This window comes from Mustela erminea, chromosome 18 (assembly GCF_009829155.1).
Source record: "Mustela erminea isolate mMusErm1 chromosome 18, mMusErm1.Pri, whole genome shotgun sequence".
In the NCBI taxonomy this organism is placed as follows: domain Eukaryota; kingdom Metazoa; phylum Chordata; class Mammalia; order Carnivora; family Mustelidae; genus Mustela; species Mustela erminea.
In genome coordinates, this window is record NC_045631.1 from 37,448,952 (window position 1) to 37,466,657 (window position 17,706).

Sequence of the window (17,706 nt, forward strand, 5' to 3'; positions counted from 1 at the left end):
TGGCCATCCAGGCAGCCGTGTAGATGGGAGGCAGGGCCCTCGGACAGGTGCAAGGAGGGACAACATGGCCTCGAGCTTGTGAACTTAGACCTGGACCCAGCCCGCCTGAGGCTAAATCCTGGATCTGCCCCCTAAGAGATGTGCCAGAAAATCTCTCCGCCCTTTGGTTTCCTCATTCCCAAAAAGGTCATAGAAATAGTGTCTACCTCATAGAGGAGATGAGGATCAAATGAGTCTGTGTAGTAAAGGCCTTCCAGAGGACCGGCCCCACAGCGAGGGCTGTAACGGAAGAGCTCACTCATGTTCCTAGCAACTGGGAACAAAGCCTTGAATGGGCGGGGGTGGGGTGGGGCTGGGTGGGGCTGGGGGGGGTGGGGGGGGTGGGGAGCAGGCAAGAAGAGTGAAGGAAGGAACTGAGGTCAGTCCTCTTCCCGGAAGCCTCTTTGCCCCAAGCCAGAGTCGCACACACTGAGGCTGCGGGAAGTGGGTTCTTGAGCTTGAGGATAAAGTCCCAGGGGCCTGATGCCTAGACAAGAGGGGATCTCCAGGAGCGCCTAGGTGGCTCAGTGGGTTAAAGCCTCTGCCTTCTGCTCAGGTCATGGTCCCAGGGTCCTGGGATCTAGCCCCGCATTGGGCTCTCTGCTCAGCAGGAAGCCTGCTTCCTCCTCTTTGCCTGCCTCTCTGCCTACTTGTGATCTCTTTCCAAAAAAAAAAAAAAAAAAAAAAATCTTAAAAAAAAAAAAAAGCCAGGGATCTCCATAAAAATGGACTCCCAGGAAACCCTCCTGTGCGTGAGGATCACCTGGCCCTGCCTCCTGATTCCCCTCACCTCCTGCCCCTCCTGCGGTGTCCAGGCTTCTAGCTCTCTCCTCCCTCTGCCCCTCAGAGTCCACGCGAAGGTCAGTGGCTCCCGACCTCGAGGCCCCAGGTATGCGGAGGGGACTTTCATCAGCGACTACAGTATAGCCATGGACAAGATCCGCCAGCAAGACTTTGTGAACTGGCTGCTGGCGCAGAAGGGGAAGAAGAACGAGTGAGTCGAAGCACATGCCCCTTCCTGTGCCTGGGGCTGTCCGCACCTTCCTTTGAGGGTGCCACATGGGCCACATGGGCCGGTGACTCACGACTCCATGTGGTGCCTTTCACTGAGGCACCAACGGGGAGCTGGGCGACACCGTGGCCCTGACCTGCCCAGTCTGGGGGGTGGGACCCAGGCAATTTTCCACTCCTTTCCATCTAAGGAGAGGGATCAGGGAAGAGGTAGGGGCTCCCGGAGGATCCCCACGGGGTTGCAGAGGGAGCAGAGCTGCCGGCAGTGGTGGCCACCTGGGACTTGGTCCTTCTTCCTTCTCTTGGCTGAGTCTCTTACCTCGTCCTGGCTGCTCGATTGGCCTGGTAGACAGCTGAGCCGAGAAGGAGGTTTGCTTGGCAACTTGGGTTAAGGTCCCAAAAGATTGGAGGCTTTGGACTGGGGAACATCTGGAGCCTCCCAGCCCCACCCACTCTGGCATCTTTACCCTACCAGCTGGAAACACAACATCACCCAGAGGGAGGCCGGGGCCCTGGAGCTGGCCCATCAATCTGACAGGAAGGAGGAGGAGAGGGAGCAGCAGGGGTGAGTCCGCCCACGGGGGAGGGGGGCAGGGCCTCATTGTTCCCTCTCCCAGACCCCAGAGTGGGTCAGGGCCCCAGATAAGCATCCCCTTCCACTCCTGGTTCAGAAAGGGGTCTTGGAAAAACTCCTGGAGGCCAGCCTGAGCTTAAGGGAGAAGCAGAGGAGGAATAGGGGCTGGAGTCCTAGGAGGGGTTTGGGGTCAGAGTCCCTAAGATTGATGACTTGGTGTGCAGAATCACAGAGTCAAGGAGGAGGGCAGCAAAAGAGACCTCAGGGGGACATCAGGAACTGGCTTCCCTACTTCTCCCCGACAGACCTCAGGAAGGCTGTTTGAGGAACAGGGACCCTTTCAAGGCCAGTCCCTTGACATCAGTGATCCCCTCTCTGGGGAAGCTGAGCAATCTGTGGACATTCTAAAGAGTGACTGTCCCCAAAGTAATCTCCTGGGTTTTGGGGATGCATTCGGGGATGCTCTCAGAGGTGGGTGAGTGGGGTGCCTCCTACACTGAAGAACCCCTATTCCCGGGCCCACAGGTCAGGGTGGAGCTTGGAAAGCTGAGATAAGGAGAGGCAGCTGTGTTGACTCCCTCCCCGGACCCCAGCCACCCCTGGGAGCCCCAAGCCCTGTATTTACTCACTCTGGGTGGGGCCCAGGCTCAAACAGCCCAGCCCAGCTGAGGCTTTCTCCTTGGCAGCTCCCTTCCCAGGAACCCCAGTGATGAAGACTTGCTCAGGGATTTACTGATTCGAGAGCTGCTGGCCTGGATGGTGGATCAGATGGAAGTCTGCAGGCGCAGGTGGGCTGTCTGGTGGCTTCGGGCGTCTCGTGTCGCGCTTACAACTTGAACTTTGGGGCCAGACATGGGTTCGGATCGGCCCCCCAGGACATGCTAGCAAACCAACAAGGCTCCCTGAAACTCAGTGTTCTCAAGAAAACAAGGCTTATTCAGACCACTTCTGTGGGATTGTTGTCAGGTTTAAATAAGATCATCGGAGGAAAGAGCTGAGAGCAACATGGCGGGAGGAGGAGTTCAGTGATGTTGGCAGCTGTTGTTACTTCTGGGTGTCCACCTTATCTGGGTGAGAGGCTGCGCTCCCCTCCCCTGCACACCTGAGCCAAGCTGCCCATCTGTTCTCAGCTCTCCCTCTGTACCCTTGTCCCATGGGCCCTGGAGCTGGAGGCATGTTGCCCCTGTCTGTAGCCATTGTTGGTCTCATTGGTTCTGGAACCCATCTTGCCAGCTAGGAGGTCCTTTAATCTGTTATGTCCCAGAAGCAAGGGGTGGCCAGATGCCACGAAGGAGCCCATCTACCTAAGGGATGAGACGGGACCCTCATTCAAGATGCAGACACCGAGGCTTGGAAACCAGAATACATTTCAGGCTTTGATGCTGACGAGCTAGGGAGGCATGGAGGGAGTAGATCTGATGGCTTCTGGTAGAGGGCAGGAAAGGAGCAATGGAGGAGAGTATGAGAAATTCTCCAAAGGGAGGTGGTTGCTTTTGGAAAACATTTTGATTACTTATAATTAAAAAGGTCATTGAACCTTGGCTGGGGACTAGGATGAATTAATTTGCTGACTCCGAGTAGATAGTGACCCCCCTCTCCAACCACTTCCCCTCTGCCTTCCACTCTCCCCAGATTTCAGTGACTCAGACCAAACCCAGCTCCGGCCCGGACTCTGCCCTTCGCTCACTCAGGACTCAGCTCCACTCCAGGGTACCCAAGAGAAGCCAAACCAATAAAGTTTAAGCTGAAATAAATCTTTGTCCTCATTGTCAAAACTTACTCAAATGTCTGCTTGAGCACTGTCAACGTTTGTCTGTCTGTGAGCGTGTGTCACCCAATGAAAAGGAGATATGGTTCCCACCTGCATCTGTAATTCGTGTTTACTCTCCAAATACCAGTACAGGTAGGGGCTGTGCTAACTGCTGGGAACACAGCAATCATGGAAATGGGCACAGTTCCTGTCCCCGAGGAATTTATAGACCTATGATGGATACAGACCTTAAACACACACACACACACACACACACACACACACACACACACACACACACATTAATAATCATGTAACATGCAGGGTCGCCTGGGTGGGTGGCTCCGTCGGTTAAGCCTTCAAATCTTGATTTTGGCTCAGGTCAAGATCTCAGGGTCATGAGATCAAGCCCTGCCTCAGGCTCTGCATTGGGCTTGGAGCCTGCTTAAGAGTCTCTCTCTCCTCCCTCGACTCCTCCCTCCCTTTCTAAAAAAAAATAATAATAATAATTGCGCCAATGCAAAGCTATGTGAAGAAAGACTAGAGTGCTATGAGAACAGAGCAGCCTCCTCTAAATGGAGTAGGGAGTCTCAGGGCCTCTTTGAGAGAGTGACATTCAAGCTGAGTGTGATGGTGAGGACAAGATGGCCAAAGGATGAGGAGAGCCTTAATAAACATTACCTCAATGTTATTCGCACAAAGGGGACCCCTCCCCTGCCGACAATGGGGAGATTAGCATAATCAGGCTGGACGGGAGGGCAGAGAAAGGGTCTTAAAGGCCATGTTAAAACTTTTCAAATTTTATCCTCAGAGCAGGGGCAGGTCCTGAAGGATTTTGAGCAGGGGCAGATTTGAAGAGTTACTTTCGTTCCCAAACTGTCATGAGTGAGGAGTACATACGGAGATGAACTAGGATGGCAGTGAGAAACAAAGACCAGTTACGAGAACCCTCTTTTGCAGGATTCCAGGCTTATCCTGGGGTGGTGGGAGGGGGAGTGAAGGGAAAGGGCCCAATCAGTTTGTCCAAAAATCAATACCTTTATCTGCCAGTGCTCAAACCAATGCCTGGTATCCGCGGAAGGCAGTCCTGTCTCCTCCCCCTTCATTTGGGCTATCTGGCCTGGAATGTCCTCTCTCCCCTTGATCTTGTCACATTTTAGTAGACACGAGTCAAACACACCTTGATTCAAAGACTCAAATTGCTTATTAGGTCTGTGACTTGGCAAGTTAGTTCCTCTCTCTGAGCCTGTTTCCTGTCTGTGAAAAAAAGATTCGGAAGTACCTGACTCCTAGGGTTGAAGTATTAATTAAGATAGTGCCTGACACAAAGTAAATGGTCAGTAAGTTAACTTTGATTATCATTTACCCACCTAAACCTCAATTGAAAAATACAAGGATATTTGTTTTCAATCAGGGAGTGGCAAGCTGGATTGGCTGAAGGGCTGGGCCTGTGGTATAACTGAGCAGAGTGGGGAGGGGGTAAGACAATGGGAAGGATGGGGACTGTGAAAATGGAAGGGACACGCTTTCTGCTGACCAAACAAAACACTTTTGAGAACTGAATTTGCCCAAGGGCTGCCGGTGTGCTCTGACATTTTAGGTTTTCTTTCCTCTAAACTCCTTGAGTTTGGAGAGTGTGTACCACACAATTTAGGCCTTTGCTCAGAGGATATAGTTTAGTGAATCTCTATGGTAGAATCAGCTGTCTTTAAAAAAAAAAAAAAAAAAAAAGAACCCCAAGTTGTCTTGGGGAGAAGTTGGTTGGATCTCTATTTCTGGAGCCTTGGGTGTCTTTGGGGGTGAGCGAATCAGAAAGGTTTAGAATAAATTTGTACAATGTCCTTATTACGGGCCAGGCATTATGCTCAGCTCTCTATAAACCTCATTTAAAGCCTCATCACAGCGCTTTTAAGATAGTAACATACTAGCTGTTAACCATGCACTACACTGCCTCCATGAGGTAGAGAATTAAAGTCCCTTGCTCTCAGCCACCCTGTGGCTAAGGCCAGTGAGTCACTTAAAGCAAGTGACAGCATGTGAGATGGTCGGCATTCAGAGTATACTGGAGCAGAGCGCTTCTGAGAGCCATTGTGCAATTGTCAGGCATTTTGTGAGCAGGTTGTAAAAGCATTGTTAGCTTGAAATCGGCCATGGCCAGAGTACACAGTGAAAATTGACAAATGCTGTAAATCAGAGCTCCTCCTTCCTAGCTTGGAGAGGTTGTTGTTAAACATTTACCAGCACATTACTGGTCAACATACTTTCTCTAAAATCATGAAAGAGAACAAATGTGTCTGAATAAGGGAAGGAGTGTGTCTGCTTGAGTGTGGTAACCAGGTGTGTCTCTGGCCAACGTTTGTACCTACGAGAGTGAGTGTGTGTGTTCATTTGAGGGTATGAATAAATTTTAAGAAAGGAGTGTGAGTGAAGGATCAGTGCATGCATCTTTTTTTTTTTTAAGATTTTATTTATTTTATTTGCAGACAGAGATCACAAGTAGGCAGAGAGGCAGGGAAGAGGAAGCAGGCTCCCTGCTAAGCAGAGAGCCCAATGCGGGGCTCGATCCCAGGACCCTGGGATCATGACCTGAGCCAAAGGCAGAGGCTTTAACCCACTGAGCCACCCAGGCGCCCCTCAGTGCATGCATCTTAAGGGGTTATACTGTGTGAGTCAAAGAGTGAGAAACGAGGCAGGTGTGTCTGTGTGTGTCAGTGAATCAGGAAAAGATCAAATTTTTATGTTAGGGAGCAGTGTAGTAAGAACATGAGAATAGGAGGTAAATGTGTGGACGTAAGGGGCTTCATGTTGTTTTGCAGAAAGGCATGGGTAGGTTTATTGAAGGTCAGTGTTTTAGGAGATGGCTGATACGTGTTGGAAGAGCAAATCTGTGTCTAGGGAAGTTTGTTTCTAAGGGGACTCGGACTATCTATAGAACTCAGTGTCTAAGTGTATGTCTGAGGATGAATCTGAAATTTGGTCCTTACACCCACTAACTCTAGATTCTGCTGCAAATAACAGAAAAACACCTGGGTTTGGGTAACCAACAGTGGCTTTGGTAAGACAGAACATTGTTTCTCTTTCTTGTAAGCATCCAGAAGCAGGCAGCTCAAGGCTGGTATGATTGCTCTGCTCCATGAAATCCTCAGGTCAGGGACCTGAGCCATGGTTCCGTAATCCCTCAGGGTCCAAAGTGGTGGCTACATATCCTGTCATCAATCTCTGCTCACGTCCTCTTCTAACCCTTTTACTTGAAACTTCTGGTAACTTTATTCACATTTGTGATTTCACCTTGCTGATGATTCTGGATCTGTAGCTCTGCCCAGTGCTTTCTGTAGACCTTTATGTTAATACATCCAAATGACCATTGGTTGTCTCTCTTGTGATGTCACAGAGACCTCAATTTCAACTTGTTCAAAACCACTTTTAATTATTTCCCCAGCTTCATCCTGTGGTCTCAGTCTCAGTCCCTGTTCCCACACCCCCTTCTCTGAATGGCACCACCCTGCTGCCCAAGACAGAAAAGAGCATTTTTCCCTACCCACTCTGTCTCTATCTTACCAGTTTTACCATTCTGCCCTCCAAATATCTCCTGAAACCATTGCATTCTCTCTACCTCATGGCCAATATCTTAGTGCATTGTTTCTAGGTTGCATTGCTATGGCTGACTTAAGTCTAGGTTGTCACTTTTTTTTTTTTTTTAAGATTTTATTTATTTGACAGAGAGGGAGAGAGAGAGAGAGCACAAGTCGGGGAAGGGGTAGAGGGAGAAGCACCCTCCCGGCTGAGCAGAGAGCCACATGCGGGGCTCAATTCAAGGACCCCAAGATCTTTTTTTTTTTTAAAGATATTTTATTTATTTGACAGAGATCACAAGTAGGCAGAGAGGCAGGCAGAGAGAGAGGAGGAAGCAGGCTCCCTACTGAGCAGAGAGCCCAATGTGGGGCTCTATCCCAGGACGCTGGGATCATGACCTGAGCGGAGCGCAGAGGCTTTAACCCACTGAGCCACCCAGGCGCCCCAAGGACCCCAAGATCTTGACCACAGCCCAATGCAGACATTTGAGGGAATGAGCCATCCAGGCGCCCCGTTTGTCACTAATTCTTCCAAAACAGGAATTTGATCTAACAAGTCAAGTAACAGCTTCCTGGCTTAAGAATCCTTCGTTAGCTGCTTTGTTGGGCTCAACGCTGTAAAAACCGCCTATGGTGCTTTCTAAACACACAGATGGCTGATTCCACTCCAAATCCGCTGAGTAACAATCATAACTGATGTTTACTTATATGTCAGGCATCGCTCTAAACGCTTTGTCATAATTTTCTCACTTCATCCTCACAACTTCATGAGTTGGTATTACTCTATATACTGTGGACACTAGAACACAAGAGATTCAGGACTATGGCTAAAGTGACTGGACCCACTGCAGTGGAAGTGAGCTATGGAGCCGGCTATCTAATTCCAGAGTCCAAATTCTTAACTGTAAGGTCTTAGAGTTTCTGCGTGTGACTCCAACAGGTAGGCTCCACTAGAGCTGACGGGTTGTGCTCCATGCTCTATTTGGAAGCTTCGGGGCCGATTCAACGCCTGGGCCATAGTAGGCGGCTGGGAGCCGGAGCCCGGGGGGCGGCGAGCATCAGTCGTGCTACCACTCGGGGCTCCGAGGCGCCCACGTGGGTGGGGAGCGCGCCTCCGACAAAGACGCCGCGGCTCAGCGTCTGCACTTGCCTGTCCTCCCCGCCGCGGGGCTTCGCCAGGCTGGCTACTCCCGTCCTGGCCACCAGAGGAAGGCGGGGCCTCTCTGCCCCGCGGCAGGAAGTCGGCGCGTAGCTTCCGGCGCGCGGAGATGACGCGTGCCCCGCGCTTCCGCGTTGGGAGCCGGCGGCGGATCCCGGGACGCGGAGACCCGGGGTCCCGGCAGCGGGGCGGCCCCCGGGCCCAGGGTGGGGATGCATCGCCGCGGGGTGGGAGCGGGCGCCATCGCCAAGAAGAAGCTTGCCGAGGTGAGGAGAAGAAGGCCGACCTACAGCTATCCCCGACCGGAGAGAGACTGGAAGTCTCGGAGAGAGCTCTGTACCCTCAAATCGCCCCCCATCAGAATCTGACACGGGCTCTTCGGGTCTCGGGAAACTGACTTTCTTCAGTTTCCAGTTGATTGGAATGTCAGCATTCGCAGATCCACCAGCCCTTTCCCCCGCGTCCCCAAATATGACTACAGACTAGCCGTCTGTTTTACTTCCTCATCCCTCACTCTAAGAAAAACCATTTAAGAGAGACCCTCCTCTTCTCATACTTCATCGGAGGCAGTACAAGTGGGAGCCCCCAGCGCCCACTCTCAACTCACATTGGTCTCTTTGTCTGACAGGCCAAGTATAAGGAGCGAGGCACTGTCTTGGCGGAAGACCAGCTGGCCCAGGTGAGTCGGTGGGAGGGCTCCAGGCAGGAAGGGAGACCCGACTAGGCTGGACAGGGCACCTCTGATGTAAACTAGATTGTTTGGATTGAACTAAAAATAGGGTATTTGGCAAATCTCGGCTTCCGGGCTGCTCAGATCTTTTATGGGACTTGCTAATAAGAGTGATAGCTAACATCTTTGAGTCGTTGCATGCTTATATCGTCCCAGGCACGTGTCTTTTTTTTTTTTTTTTTACATGCACTATCTTGTTCATCCTGACGATCCTACCAGGAGGGAACTCTATTCTTCCCAGTTTAGAATTGAGGACATTCAGGTGATTTATTCAAGATTACATGGGTAGTAAGGTGGTAGAGCTGTTTGAATTAGGTCTTTGGGGACTTTCACCTCAAGTGCCTAAGAATAACATGAAAATAGGGCTTAAACCTGTGTGGCCTATCACCACCACCGTCACATCTAGGTGCATACCAAAAGTGTGTGTCAGTGATGGGGTGCGGTGCCTGTGATTCCCTTTTCATGCCCTGAGTTCACGCAGTTTCTGGGACTGGTAAAGAAGAGGCAGAAACAGTTAAGCAAGGAAATGGATCCTTGTACTGAGGAAAGAGTAGACGCGGGCTGTGCTCTTCAAAATCTCCCACCTCAGGGGTGCCTGGGTCGCTCAGTTGGTTAAGTGTCTGAGTCTTGGTTTCTGCTCAGGTCATGATCTCATGGTGGTGGGATCAAGCCTGGTGTTGGGCTTCTCACTCAGTGGCGGGTGTGCTTGAGATTCTCTCTCCTCTCTGTACCCTTCTCACTTGTGCTCTCTCTCTCCCCCTAAAATAAATACATATTTATTTATTAAGGAAAAAAAAAAGAAAGAAACTGGAGCGCCTGGGTGGCTCAGTGGGTTAAGCCACTGCCTTCGGCTCAGGTCATGATCTCAGGGTCCTGGAATCGAGTTCCGCATCGGGCTTTCTGCTCAGCGAGGAGCCTGCTTCCCTCTCTCTCTGCCTGCCTCTCTGCCTGCTTGTGATCTCTGTCTGTCAAATAAATAAATAAAATATTTAAAAAAAAAAAAGAAACAAAACCTCCTACTTATAGGGGAGATGACATACAGGAATCAACTGGAAATGGTGATTATGGTTTTTTTTTTTTTTTTTTTAAGATTTTATTTATTTATTTGACAGAGAGAGATCACAAGTAGGCAGAGACGCAGGCAGAGAGAGAGAGGAGGAAGCAGGCTCCCTGCTGAGCAGAGAGCCCGATGCGGGACTCGATCCCAGGACCCTGAGATCATGACCTGAGCCGAAGGCAGCGGCTTAACCCACTGAGCCACCCAGGCACCCGGTGATTATGTTTTAGTTTATAAAATGTAGCAAACAAGGAGATGTTGGTCCAGGAGTGATTACTCTTGGTGGGTGGAACATAGGCTTTGTTAATTAGGGAAAGAGAAGGAATACTACAAATAAGTCAGAAAATTCCCAAACCATTTGTATTTAGCTTTGGAATATAATCTGGGAGATCCACCCCTCCCTTTGGGATTCTTTACTTAGAGTTGATTCCCAAGAAGGTCCATGACTGAAAGAGTCAACAATCACTGCAAACCTAATTCATACTAGGCTTCCTTTCTCTCCTGTGTAACCTTTCTGTCAGTGGCTGAAGATTTCTTTCTTTCTGAATGCTGAATTCTCTCAATTTTTAAAAAAGATTTTATTTATTTATTTGACAGAGAGAGAGAGACAGAGAGAAAGGGGACACAAGCAGGGGGAGTGGGAAAGGGAGAAGCAGGCCTCCCACCAAGCAGGGAGCTCGATGTGGGGCTCGATCCCAAGACCCTGGGGATCATGACCTGAGCCGAAGGCAGATGTTTAACAACTGACCCACCCAGACGCCTCCACATTCTCTCTTTTTTTTTTTTTTTAAAAGATTTTATTTGTTTATTTGACAGAGAGAGATCACAAGTAGGCAGAGAGGCAGGCAGAGAGAGAGAGGAGGAAGCAGGCTCCCTGTTGAGCAGAGAGCTTGATGCAGGACTCGATCCCAGGACCCTGGGTTCATGACCTGAGCTGAAGGCAGAGGCTTAACCCACTGAGCCACCCAGGTGCCCTCTCTTATTTTCAAGACAAAATGGATTCTGGGGTTCACCTTCAATCTAGTAGCAGTTTCTTTGGGAAAATAAAAAAGTATCACATTAGTTAAAATTGTTAGATGCATCCCAACTTTAGAATAGGAACATGTGGGGGGAAAATGTGTGTTTTATTTTTTTATCTTTAAAATGTTTTATTTTATTTATACTTTAAAGATTTATTTATTAATTTTAGAGATAGAGCTTGCAGGTGGGAAGAGGCAGAGGGAGAGAGTCTTAACTGGACTCCAAGGAGAGTGCAGAGACAGGTAGGGCTAAGTCTCACGACCCCGAGGGGATGACCTGAGCTGAAACCAAGAGTAGACCACTTAACCTACTGAGCCACCCAGGCACCCCCAAAGATTTTTAAGTAATCTCTCTTTCCATCTTGGGGCTCAAACTCAAAACCCTAAGATCAAGAGTTGCGTGCTCTACTACCAACTGAACCAGCCAGGTGCCCCCAAAAATGTGTGTTACAGAATTGAGGAAACATGGCATCCCAATCCAGTTGACAACAGAAACACGAAGGAAAGTTAGGGATAAACAGAGGGAAAAATAGGGGCACCTGGGTGGCTCAGTCGGTTGGGCGTCTGACTCATGGTTTTGGCTTTGCTCGTGATCTCATTGAGCCCCCAGTGCGGCTGCATGCTCAGTGGAGAGTTCGCTTGACGATCTCTCCCTCTGCCCTTCCTCCTGCTCATGTGTGTGCCTGTGCGTGTTCTCACTCTCTCGAGTTAAGATATATCAATCTTTTTAAAGATTTTACTATTTGAGAGAGAGAAAGAGAATGCACAAGCTGAGGGAGCAGTGGCAGAGGGAGAAGCAGGCTCCCCGCAGAGCAAGAAAGGGAACAAGAAATAGCGTCATGGCAGGCCTGGAGGAGGTAGGTTATTTCAGCCTTTGCCCTAACACCGGGCTGGGAACTTACTTTTGGCATCGGGTTATCACTTGATTAGGCTGCCCCTGACCTCCCCCTGGTCCACCTTACAGATGTCGAAACAGTTGGACATGTTCAAGAGCAACCTGGAGGAATTCGCCAGCAAGCACAAACAGGAGATCCGGAAGAATCCCGAGTTCCGGGTGCAGTTCCAGGACATGTGCGCCACCATCGGGGTGGACCCACTGGCCTGTAAGGAGCTGTGTGCGGGGCTGCGGTGTTCTCCTGGGGCTCCAGAGGGCCAGCAGCTCTGCCGTCTGTCAGCGCTGTGGCTAGGCCATCTTCCAGAAGGCCCTTCAAAAAGGGTCTGCAGGGAGAGCCAGAGGCTGTTGTCTCCAGGGAGTGCCCAGCAGGATGGCTGAGTGCGCAGCGTGAGGGGGAAGCTGGAGACGTTGCCTTCGGGCTCGTAGCCAGGGTGCGGGCCTTCCCGTGAGTCGTGACCTACAGTGGACTTTCTTCCCTTTATTAAAAAGATAATTGAGTTTTAATGAAAGTAGCATGTCATCCTGGAGTCAGTCACTAGATGAGAAAAAAGAAAAAGAAAGTACGAGTCTCCAGATCCTGTTCCGTAGTTGCAGAGATAAACATTAACGGTCTGAGGTAGCTTTCTGGGTGCCTGCATCCCATTTATAAACTTCTTCTAACGTATCAGATTATGCTGTCATTACTACTCTGTAACCTGCATTTTTTCCCCAGTGAATTGTTGTCTCTGGTGGATTTTTGAAGGCCAGGTCTGCGGATGGTTTCTCTCAGCCTTGTCTAGACCCTCTGTCCCATTGTATTTCACTGTATAATTTGGTAATGGAAGACTCATTTTTATAGTGTTCTGAGCCAGAATTAGCGAAACAGAAATGCCTTTTAGATTGCCCACCCTTGCCAACTGTCCAAGCTGGTTTTTAGGAGGACTTCCCAAGAGTTCAACTGTCTTGAGGATCCTGAGTAGTAAATGGAGCCCCAGGACTTAGGCTAGGCAGGTAACGCTTCCCACGGGGTAGATGTTTTAATCTAGCTTGGAGAGAAAAGAAAGGATAGAAACCAACCTATAACCTGGCTTTTGTTTTTCTTTCTTTCTTTCAGCTGGAAAAGGATTTTGGTCTGAGATGCTAGGCGTGGGGGATTTCTATTACGAGCTGGGGGTCCAAATTATTGAGGTGTGCCTGGCCTTGAAGCACCGGAATGGAGGTGAGGCTGGCTGAGTCCTGAGTGCTGGGCTTTGGACTTCTCGGAGGGAGAAGACCTTGAAAGGTGATCTTTTCCATCCTGCAGACTGCAGGCCAATAAGATCTCGAGAAGCTCTTAGGTCTTCAGAAGCATCTTAGCGGCTTCATGTGGTTGAAAAATGGAACTGCCTGAATGATGGTCTCTGTTCCCTAGAGAGCTTCGCCCAGCAGGTTCTTAGCCCCTGGTGATTATAGAAAATTATAGGGAGGTAGGAAATAGGCCTTTCCCTCGATACACAACATACCCAGGTTATGATTTTAAGATTAGTAACTGTATGTCCTGGTGTTCCAGGGTGGGGTGATGCCCACTTTCTTGGCTCCCCAAAATGTGACCTAAAAATGGTCATCCAGTAGGGTCATCTTAATAATTTGTTTTTTTGGTTTTTTTGTATTTATTTATTTGACAGAGAGAAATCACAAGTAGGCAGGCAGAGAGAGAGAGAGGAGGAAGCAGGCTCCCCACTGAGCAGAGAGCTCGATGTGGGACTCGATCCCAGGACCCTGAGATCATGACCCGAGCCGAAGGCAGCGACTTTACCCACTGAGCCACCCAGGCGCCCCCATCTTAATAATTTGTATTTTGGATTTGGTTTGGTTTGGCTCAGCCACAAAGCTCACCCTCCCCCTGCTTTCCTCACTGCTCGCACAGGCCTGATAACCCTCGAGGAGCTGCACCAGCAGGTGTTGAAAGGAAGGGGCAAGTTCGCGCAGGACGTCAGCCAGTAGGTCTTGCCTCCCAACCCCTTGGAGTATGGAAAGGTCTTTAAAAATCATATGAAAATCGTTTCTCTTTACTGCTCACATGTCTAGGCTGCTTTCGGGATCATTTTGTTCTTCTTTATGATCAGAAAACCTGCGTTTTAGAAAACGGGAAATATAGACCTAAAAAACCAAAAATGACCCATTACTTCTCAACTAAGATTACAATTATTGACATTTTCGTGTATTTTCTTCTAAGCATTTTTTTCCCCACATGTATGCATGTATTGTTACTATTTTTTTTTTTTTTAACATTCTTAGGGCTTATTATTGAGCTATTTGTGGTGAAGGAGACTAGTGCACACATCTGGGAAGGCTGGGGAATGGAGTGGGGGTCAGAAGGCGGGGTACATGTTGATCTGGTTTAGCAGCCTCCATGCAGAACTTCAGTTTGAGAAAAGGTTAAAAAAAAAGGCTGTCGGTATGTGGGCTGCATATAGGTTCTACACATGGTCTTGTGGGTTTTCTTTTTCCCTAATTCGAGTTCAGTTGTTAACGGGAAACCAGATGATCTGGCAGGAGCGGGCCTGAATTTCCCAATGGCGATCATCAGCTGGATCGCTGTCTATAAAATGCATGCGTGGTTTCCGGTTTCCTTTCTACCACAGTCCGCACTGCTCCCTGTCGTCTGTTCCATGGAGTTCCTTTGTTCCCATTCCCTGGTGGGCTCCTGTGGGCGGGTTTTTGCTCCATTCCTGTACCATCTCCCAGTAGTGTCCCAGCGCCGTCTGGTGCCCCTTGGCCCTGCCTTCTTACTGAGGTCACTGACCGTCATGCAGCCGTTTGAGTCTTGTCAGGGGGTCCCCGCTAGGCCAGAGCTGAAACTGCGTCGCGGCTGGGTCTGCTGTGCCAGGGGTCTTTAAGCAGCTTTTTCTTCCCTCAGAGATGACCTGATCAGGGCCATCAAGAAACTGAAGGCGCTGGGCACTGGCTTCGGCATCATCCCCGTGGGCGGCACCTACCTCATTCAGTCTGTCCCGGCTGAGCTCAACATGGACCACACCGTGGTGCTGCAGCTGGCTGAGGTACCTGCTGCCTTCTGGGGGCTGCAGGGGCGGGGGCGGGGCCTGGGTGGGGGTTACAGACTTCGGGAGTAGCACAGACTCAGGACTTCCACTGAGACTGTCCAGTGGACGCACGACTCAGACCGGTGCTTATTTAGAAGACATTTATTGAGCAGCTACAGCGCAAAGCACCGGGCCAGGCTGTCGGGGGCAGAACGGCGGGCACCAGAGGTCCTGCTCTCAGGGAGCGTACAGTCTAGTGGAGCAGACAGACATGCAGACAGCAGGCTGGATTTGCTTGGGTAGACCGATTCTCTGAGGTCTTCAGAGTACTACACTCTGAATGGGTTCTTCCAAATAAACGTTTCATCTCGTTTGCCAGTCCCCTGTCCCTTGGCATGCCTTCAGCGTCCCCCCTCCTTCCCCATTCCTTACCCCAGATTGAGGGAAGACATGTTCAGTTTTCTTAATCCGATAATGGAAAACAAAACTAAATAAGGAAGAGCTTTTCTTACTGGGGAACAGGTAAGATGAGCCAGGGAATTGTCACCATTTCTTGCTTTCAGTGAATTATTCTGAATCTTGTCATACTCTGAAGTTCTCGGAGAAAGTCTAAATTAGTATTTTAGTACCAGGGACCCCACTTTTTAAGACTGAACCTGTCACCCTGAAAGTCACTTCTCTCTCTTTGCTGGGGCTTCTAAACATTCTTTTCCCCTGCTCTTAGGCTTCAAGGGCAGGTCTTCCTCCTGTCTGGGTCGGTCTGTTGTTGCCGGGCAGACGCTGGGTTCTTAGGGAAAGTCCACTGTTAACTGACTCCCTCGTTCCTCCTTCCTCCAGAAAAACGGCTACGTGACTGTCAGTGATATCAAAGCCAGTCTTAAATGGGAGACCGAGCGAGCGCGTCAAGTGCTGGTATGTGAATTCTGGAATGGGCCAGAAGAGACGGGCCCCAGATGGGTGGATAGACAGCACACCGGCAGAAACTTTAGCCTTGCTCTGCTGGCCTCTCGCCTTGAAGGCTGCTGTCACCACAGAGAAGCAAGGCAACCCCCGCATTCCTCTGAAGGTGCCCCTGAGGTCCGACTCAGAGGCAGGCTTCTAACTCTGCGTAGGCCAGTCACCAGTACCTCCTCTCTCCCCCAGCCTGTCAAGCCTGGTCAGACAATTCATACGGTTTGTACTGGAAGTAACACTGTCAATACAGAGTAAAGGGAATTGTTACCTACTTAATTACATACCCGTAATGGCATACTATTACACGTGTATTACATAGTTAGTGTTCTCTATAGACAGATCTCGTGATGCTAGTGAGAGGCCGATGAGTAGTAGCAGGAGAATGTAATTCTGGCTTTTCATACCTTCTTCCTTATCCAGGCAATTAAACTATAGACTTAATTTTTTCTGGAAAGCAGGGTAACATAAACATCTGTTTACTGCTGCTGGGGACAACCGGGCCCATCTTGAGCCTATTTCTGGCTGTAAGAATTGCCAGTCCATTCTAAACTAAGAGAGTCCCTCCAATAACTTGTCCATGAAGGTTCACCCACAAGTTAACGGAAACATAATTACAACAGTGGTGTCCATTTTGCTTCAGGGAACTGGGATCAGGGATTTGCTTCAGGCCACAGGACAGACGTCTCTGCAGCCCCCGAGTCCTTCTCCAACATCCCACACTACTGGTCTTTACCCTCCTTCCCAGCACGGGTTAAGTGATTTGGTAGCATCTCTTGCACCTCAGGCAAAGGTCAGGGCCAAACAGAACCTGGAATTCCAGTCTGGTTGTGTAAAGGTGTGAAGGCACTCGTGTAGATTTAGTCTGAAAACCCCACTGATGCCAAAACAGGTCTGGGGGTCGTTTGTCCACCGGACAGGAACTCCAACTCTTCCTACCTTTTCCCTCCAGGAACACCTGCTGAAGGAAGGGCTGGCCTGGCTGGACCTACAGGCCCCAGGGGAGGCCCGCTACTGGCTGCCGGCTCTCTTCACTGACCTCTACGCCCAGGAGATTACAGCCGAGGAGGCCAGAGAAGCCCTCCCCTGACTCTGGCAGTGTGGAAGGAGCCCCAGCAACAGGCAGGAAGAGGAGGGCAGAGCTGCTGGTGTGAATAAAGCCTGAATAACTTTTTTTTTTTAAAGAAAAGAGTTTCAAGTTTTTTCTTTCCTCAATACTCTTCACCCCTTATTTTATTTTATTTTTTTTAAAGTGCCTTCACATTGCATCTTTTATTGGAGAAAAACTCATTTATCCAGTAAGGCTAACCTGAGCAGCACAGAGAATAGCGAGCACGTACGAAATGACCTGCATGGGTCACCACCAAGTTCACGGTAGGGATGGGTCTAGAATGAAGGCAATCCATCTCCTGGCTAGACAGTCTCTTGGCTATTGGTAGTCCTGGGACATAAATTACAGCCCGTTAATTCAAACCTTGTCTTTATAAAAATGTTTATCTCAAGGGAGCAGATCCTAATGGACCAGTAACAGCCACTCGTTCAGTCTCCTCCAGTTTCCTCTGGAGCTTCCAGGTTCTGACAGTCTTGGCTGAGTGTGAAGAAAGTAGAGGTCAAAGTAAAATGGTGGTTAGAGGAAACAATGGAACCTAGGGGAATGGACCAACAGTGGACATAGTCTAGTCCTTGAGTTTCGTACCAGCTCTCCCTCCCGTGATCACTAGGTCCCTCTCGCCTTAGCAGTGGGAAGGGCATCACTTACTGAACACCTACCCTGTGCCTTCTTCTAAACACACTTAAATCCTCACGGCCACTTTCATCAGCTCAGGGAGTAGGTCTCCTTCTGAATTAACTCACTGGGCACGGGCCACCAGTTTAAAAGGCAAAGTGAGGAGCCAGAGCCCAAGTGCACTGGCACGCAGGCCTTCGCCTTCCCGCATCGTGGCTTTG

General features: G+C 49.7%; 2 protein-coding genes across 4 annotated transcripts; both read left to right on the top strand.

Annotated features, from left to right (window-relative positions):
• Nucleotides 1-744: 744 nt before the first annotated feature.
• GIP (gastric inhibitory polypeptide) lies at nt 745-3,378 on the top strand. 2 transcript variants are annotated; one of them, XM_032322256.1, is made up of 5 exons: nt 745-787; nt 887-1,033; nt 1,526-1,615; nt 2,311-2,412; nt 3,257-3,378. In XM_032322256.1, exons 1-5 carry the CDS (start codon nt 765-767, stop codon nt 3,264-3,266), a joined length of 372 nt encoding a protein of 123 aa, XP_032178147.1. In that variant the 5' UTR covers nt 745-764; the 3' UTR covers nt 3,267-3,378. The 2 variants fall into 2 exon arrangements, with proteins under 2 accessions (XP_032178147.1, XP_032178148.1); XM_032322257.1 differs by having other exon boundaries at nt 2,323-2,412.
• A 4,835-nt stretch (nt 3,379-8,213) lies between these two features.
• SNF8 (SNF8 subunit of ESCRT-II) lies at nt 8,214-16,950 on the top strand. Of its 2 annotated transcripts, XM_032319672.1 has the most exons (8): nt 8,214-8,371; nt 8,734-8,784; nt 11,876-12,014; nt 12,900-13,004; nt 13,692-13,764; nt 14,685-14,826; nt 15,646-15,720; nt 16,712-16,950. In XM_032319672.1, the coding sequence occupies exons 1-8, from the start codon at nt 8,318-8,320 to the stop codon at nt 16,847-16,849; spliced, it is 777 nt and encodes a 258-aa protein (XP_032175563.1). In that variant the 5' UTR covers nt 8,214-8,317; the 3' UTR covers nt 16,850-16,950. The 2 variants fall into 2 exon arrangements, with proteins under 2 accessions (XP_032175563.1, XP_032175564.1); XM_032319673.1 differs by lacking the exon at nt 15,646-15,720.
• Nucleotides 16,951-17,706: the final 756 nt, after the last annotated feature.

What these genes read in the sequence shown, in the direction of transcription:
- GIP (XM_032322256.1), top strand. Translation starts at nt 765, where the DNA reads ATGGACTCCCAGGAAACCCTCCT. An exon ending in GACTCCCAGGAAACCCTCCT is followed by an intron (nt 788 to 886) that starts GTGCGTGAGGAT and finishes TCTGCCCCTCAG; the next exon opens with AGTCCACGCGAAGGTCAGTG. An exon ending in GAGGAGAGGGAGCAGCAGGG is followed by an intron (nt 1,616 to 2,310) that starts GTGAGTCCGCCC and finishes TCTCCTTGGCAG; the next exon opens with CTCCCTTCCCAGGAACCCCA.
- SNF8 (XM_032319672.1), top strand. Translation starts at nt 8,318, where the DNA reads ATGCATCGCCGCGGGGTGGGAGCGGGCGCCATCGCCAAGAAGAAGCTT. An exon ending in CGGGGTGGACCCACTGGCCT is followed by an intron (nt 12,015 to 12,899) that starts GTAAGGAGCTGT and finishes TCTTTCTTTCAG; the next exon opens with CTGGAAAAGGATTTTGGTCT. An exon ending in AGCGAGCGCGTCAAGTGCTG is followed by an intron (nt 15,721 to 16,711) that starts GTATGTGAATTC and finishes TTTTCCCTCCAG; the next exon opens with GAACACCTGCTGAAGGAAGG.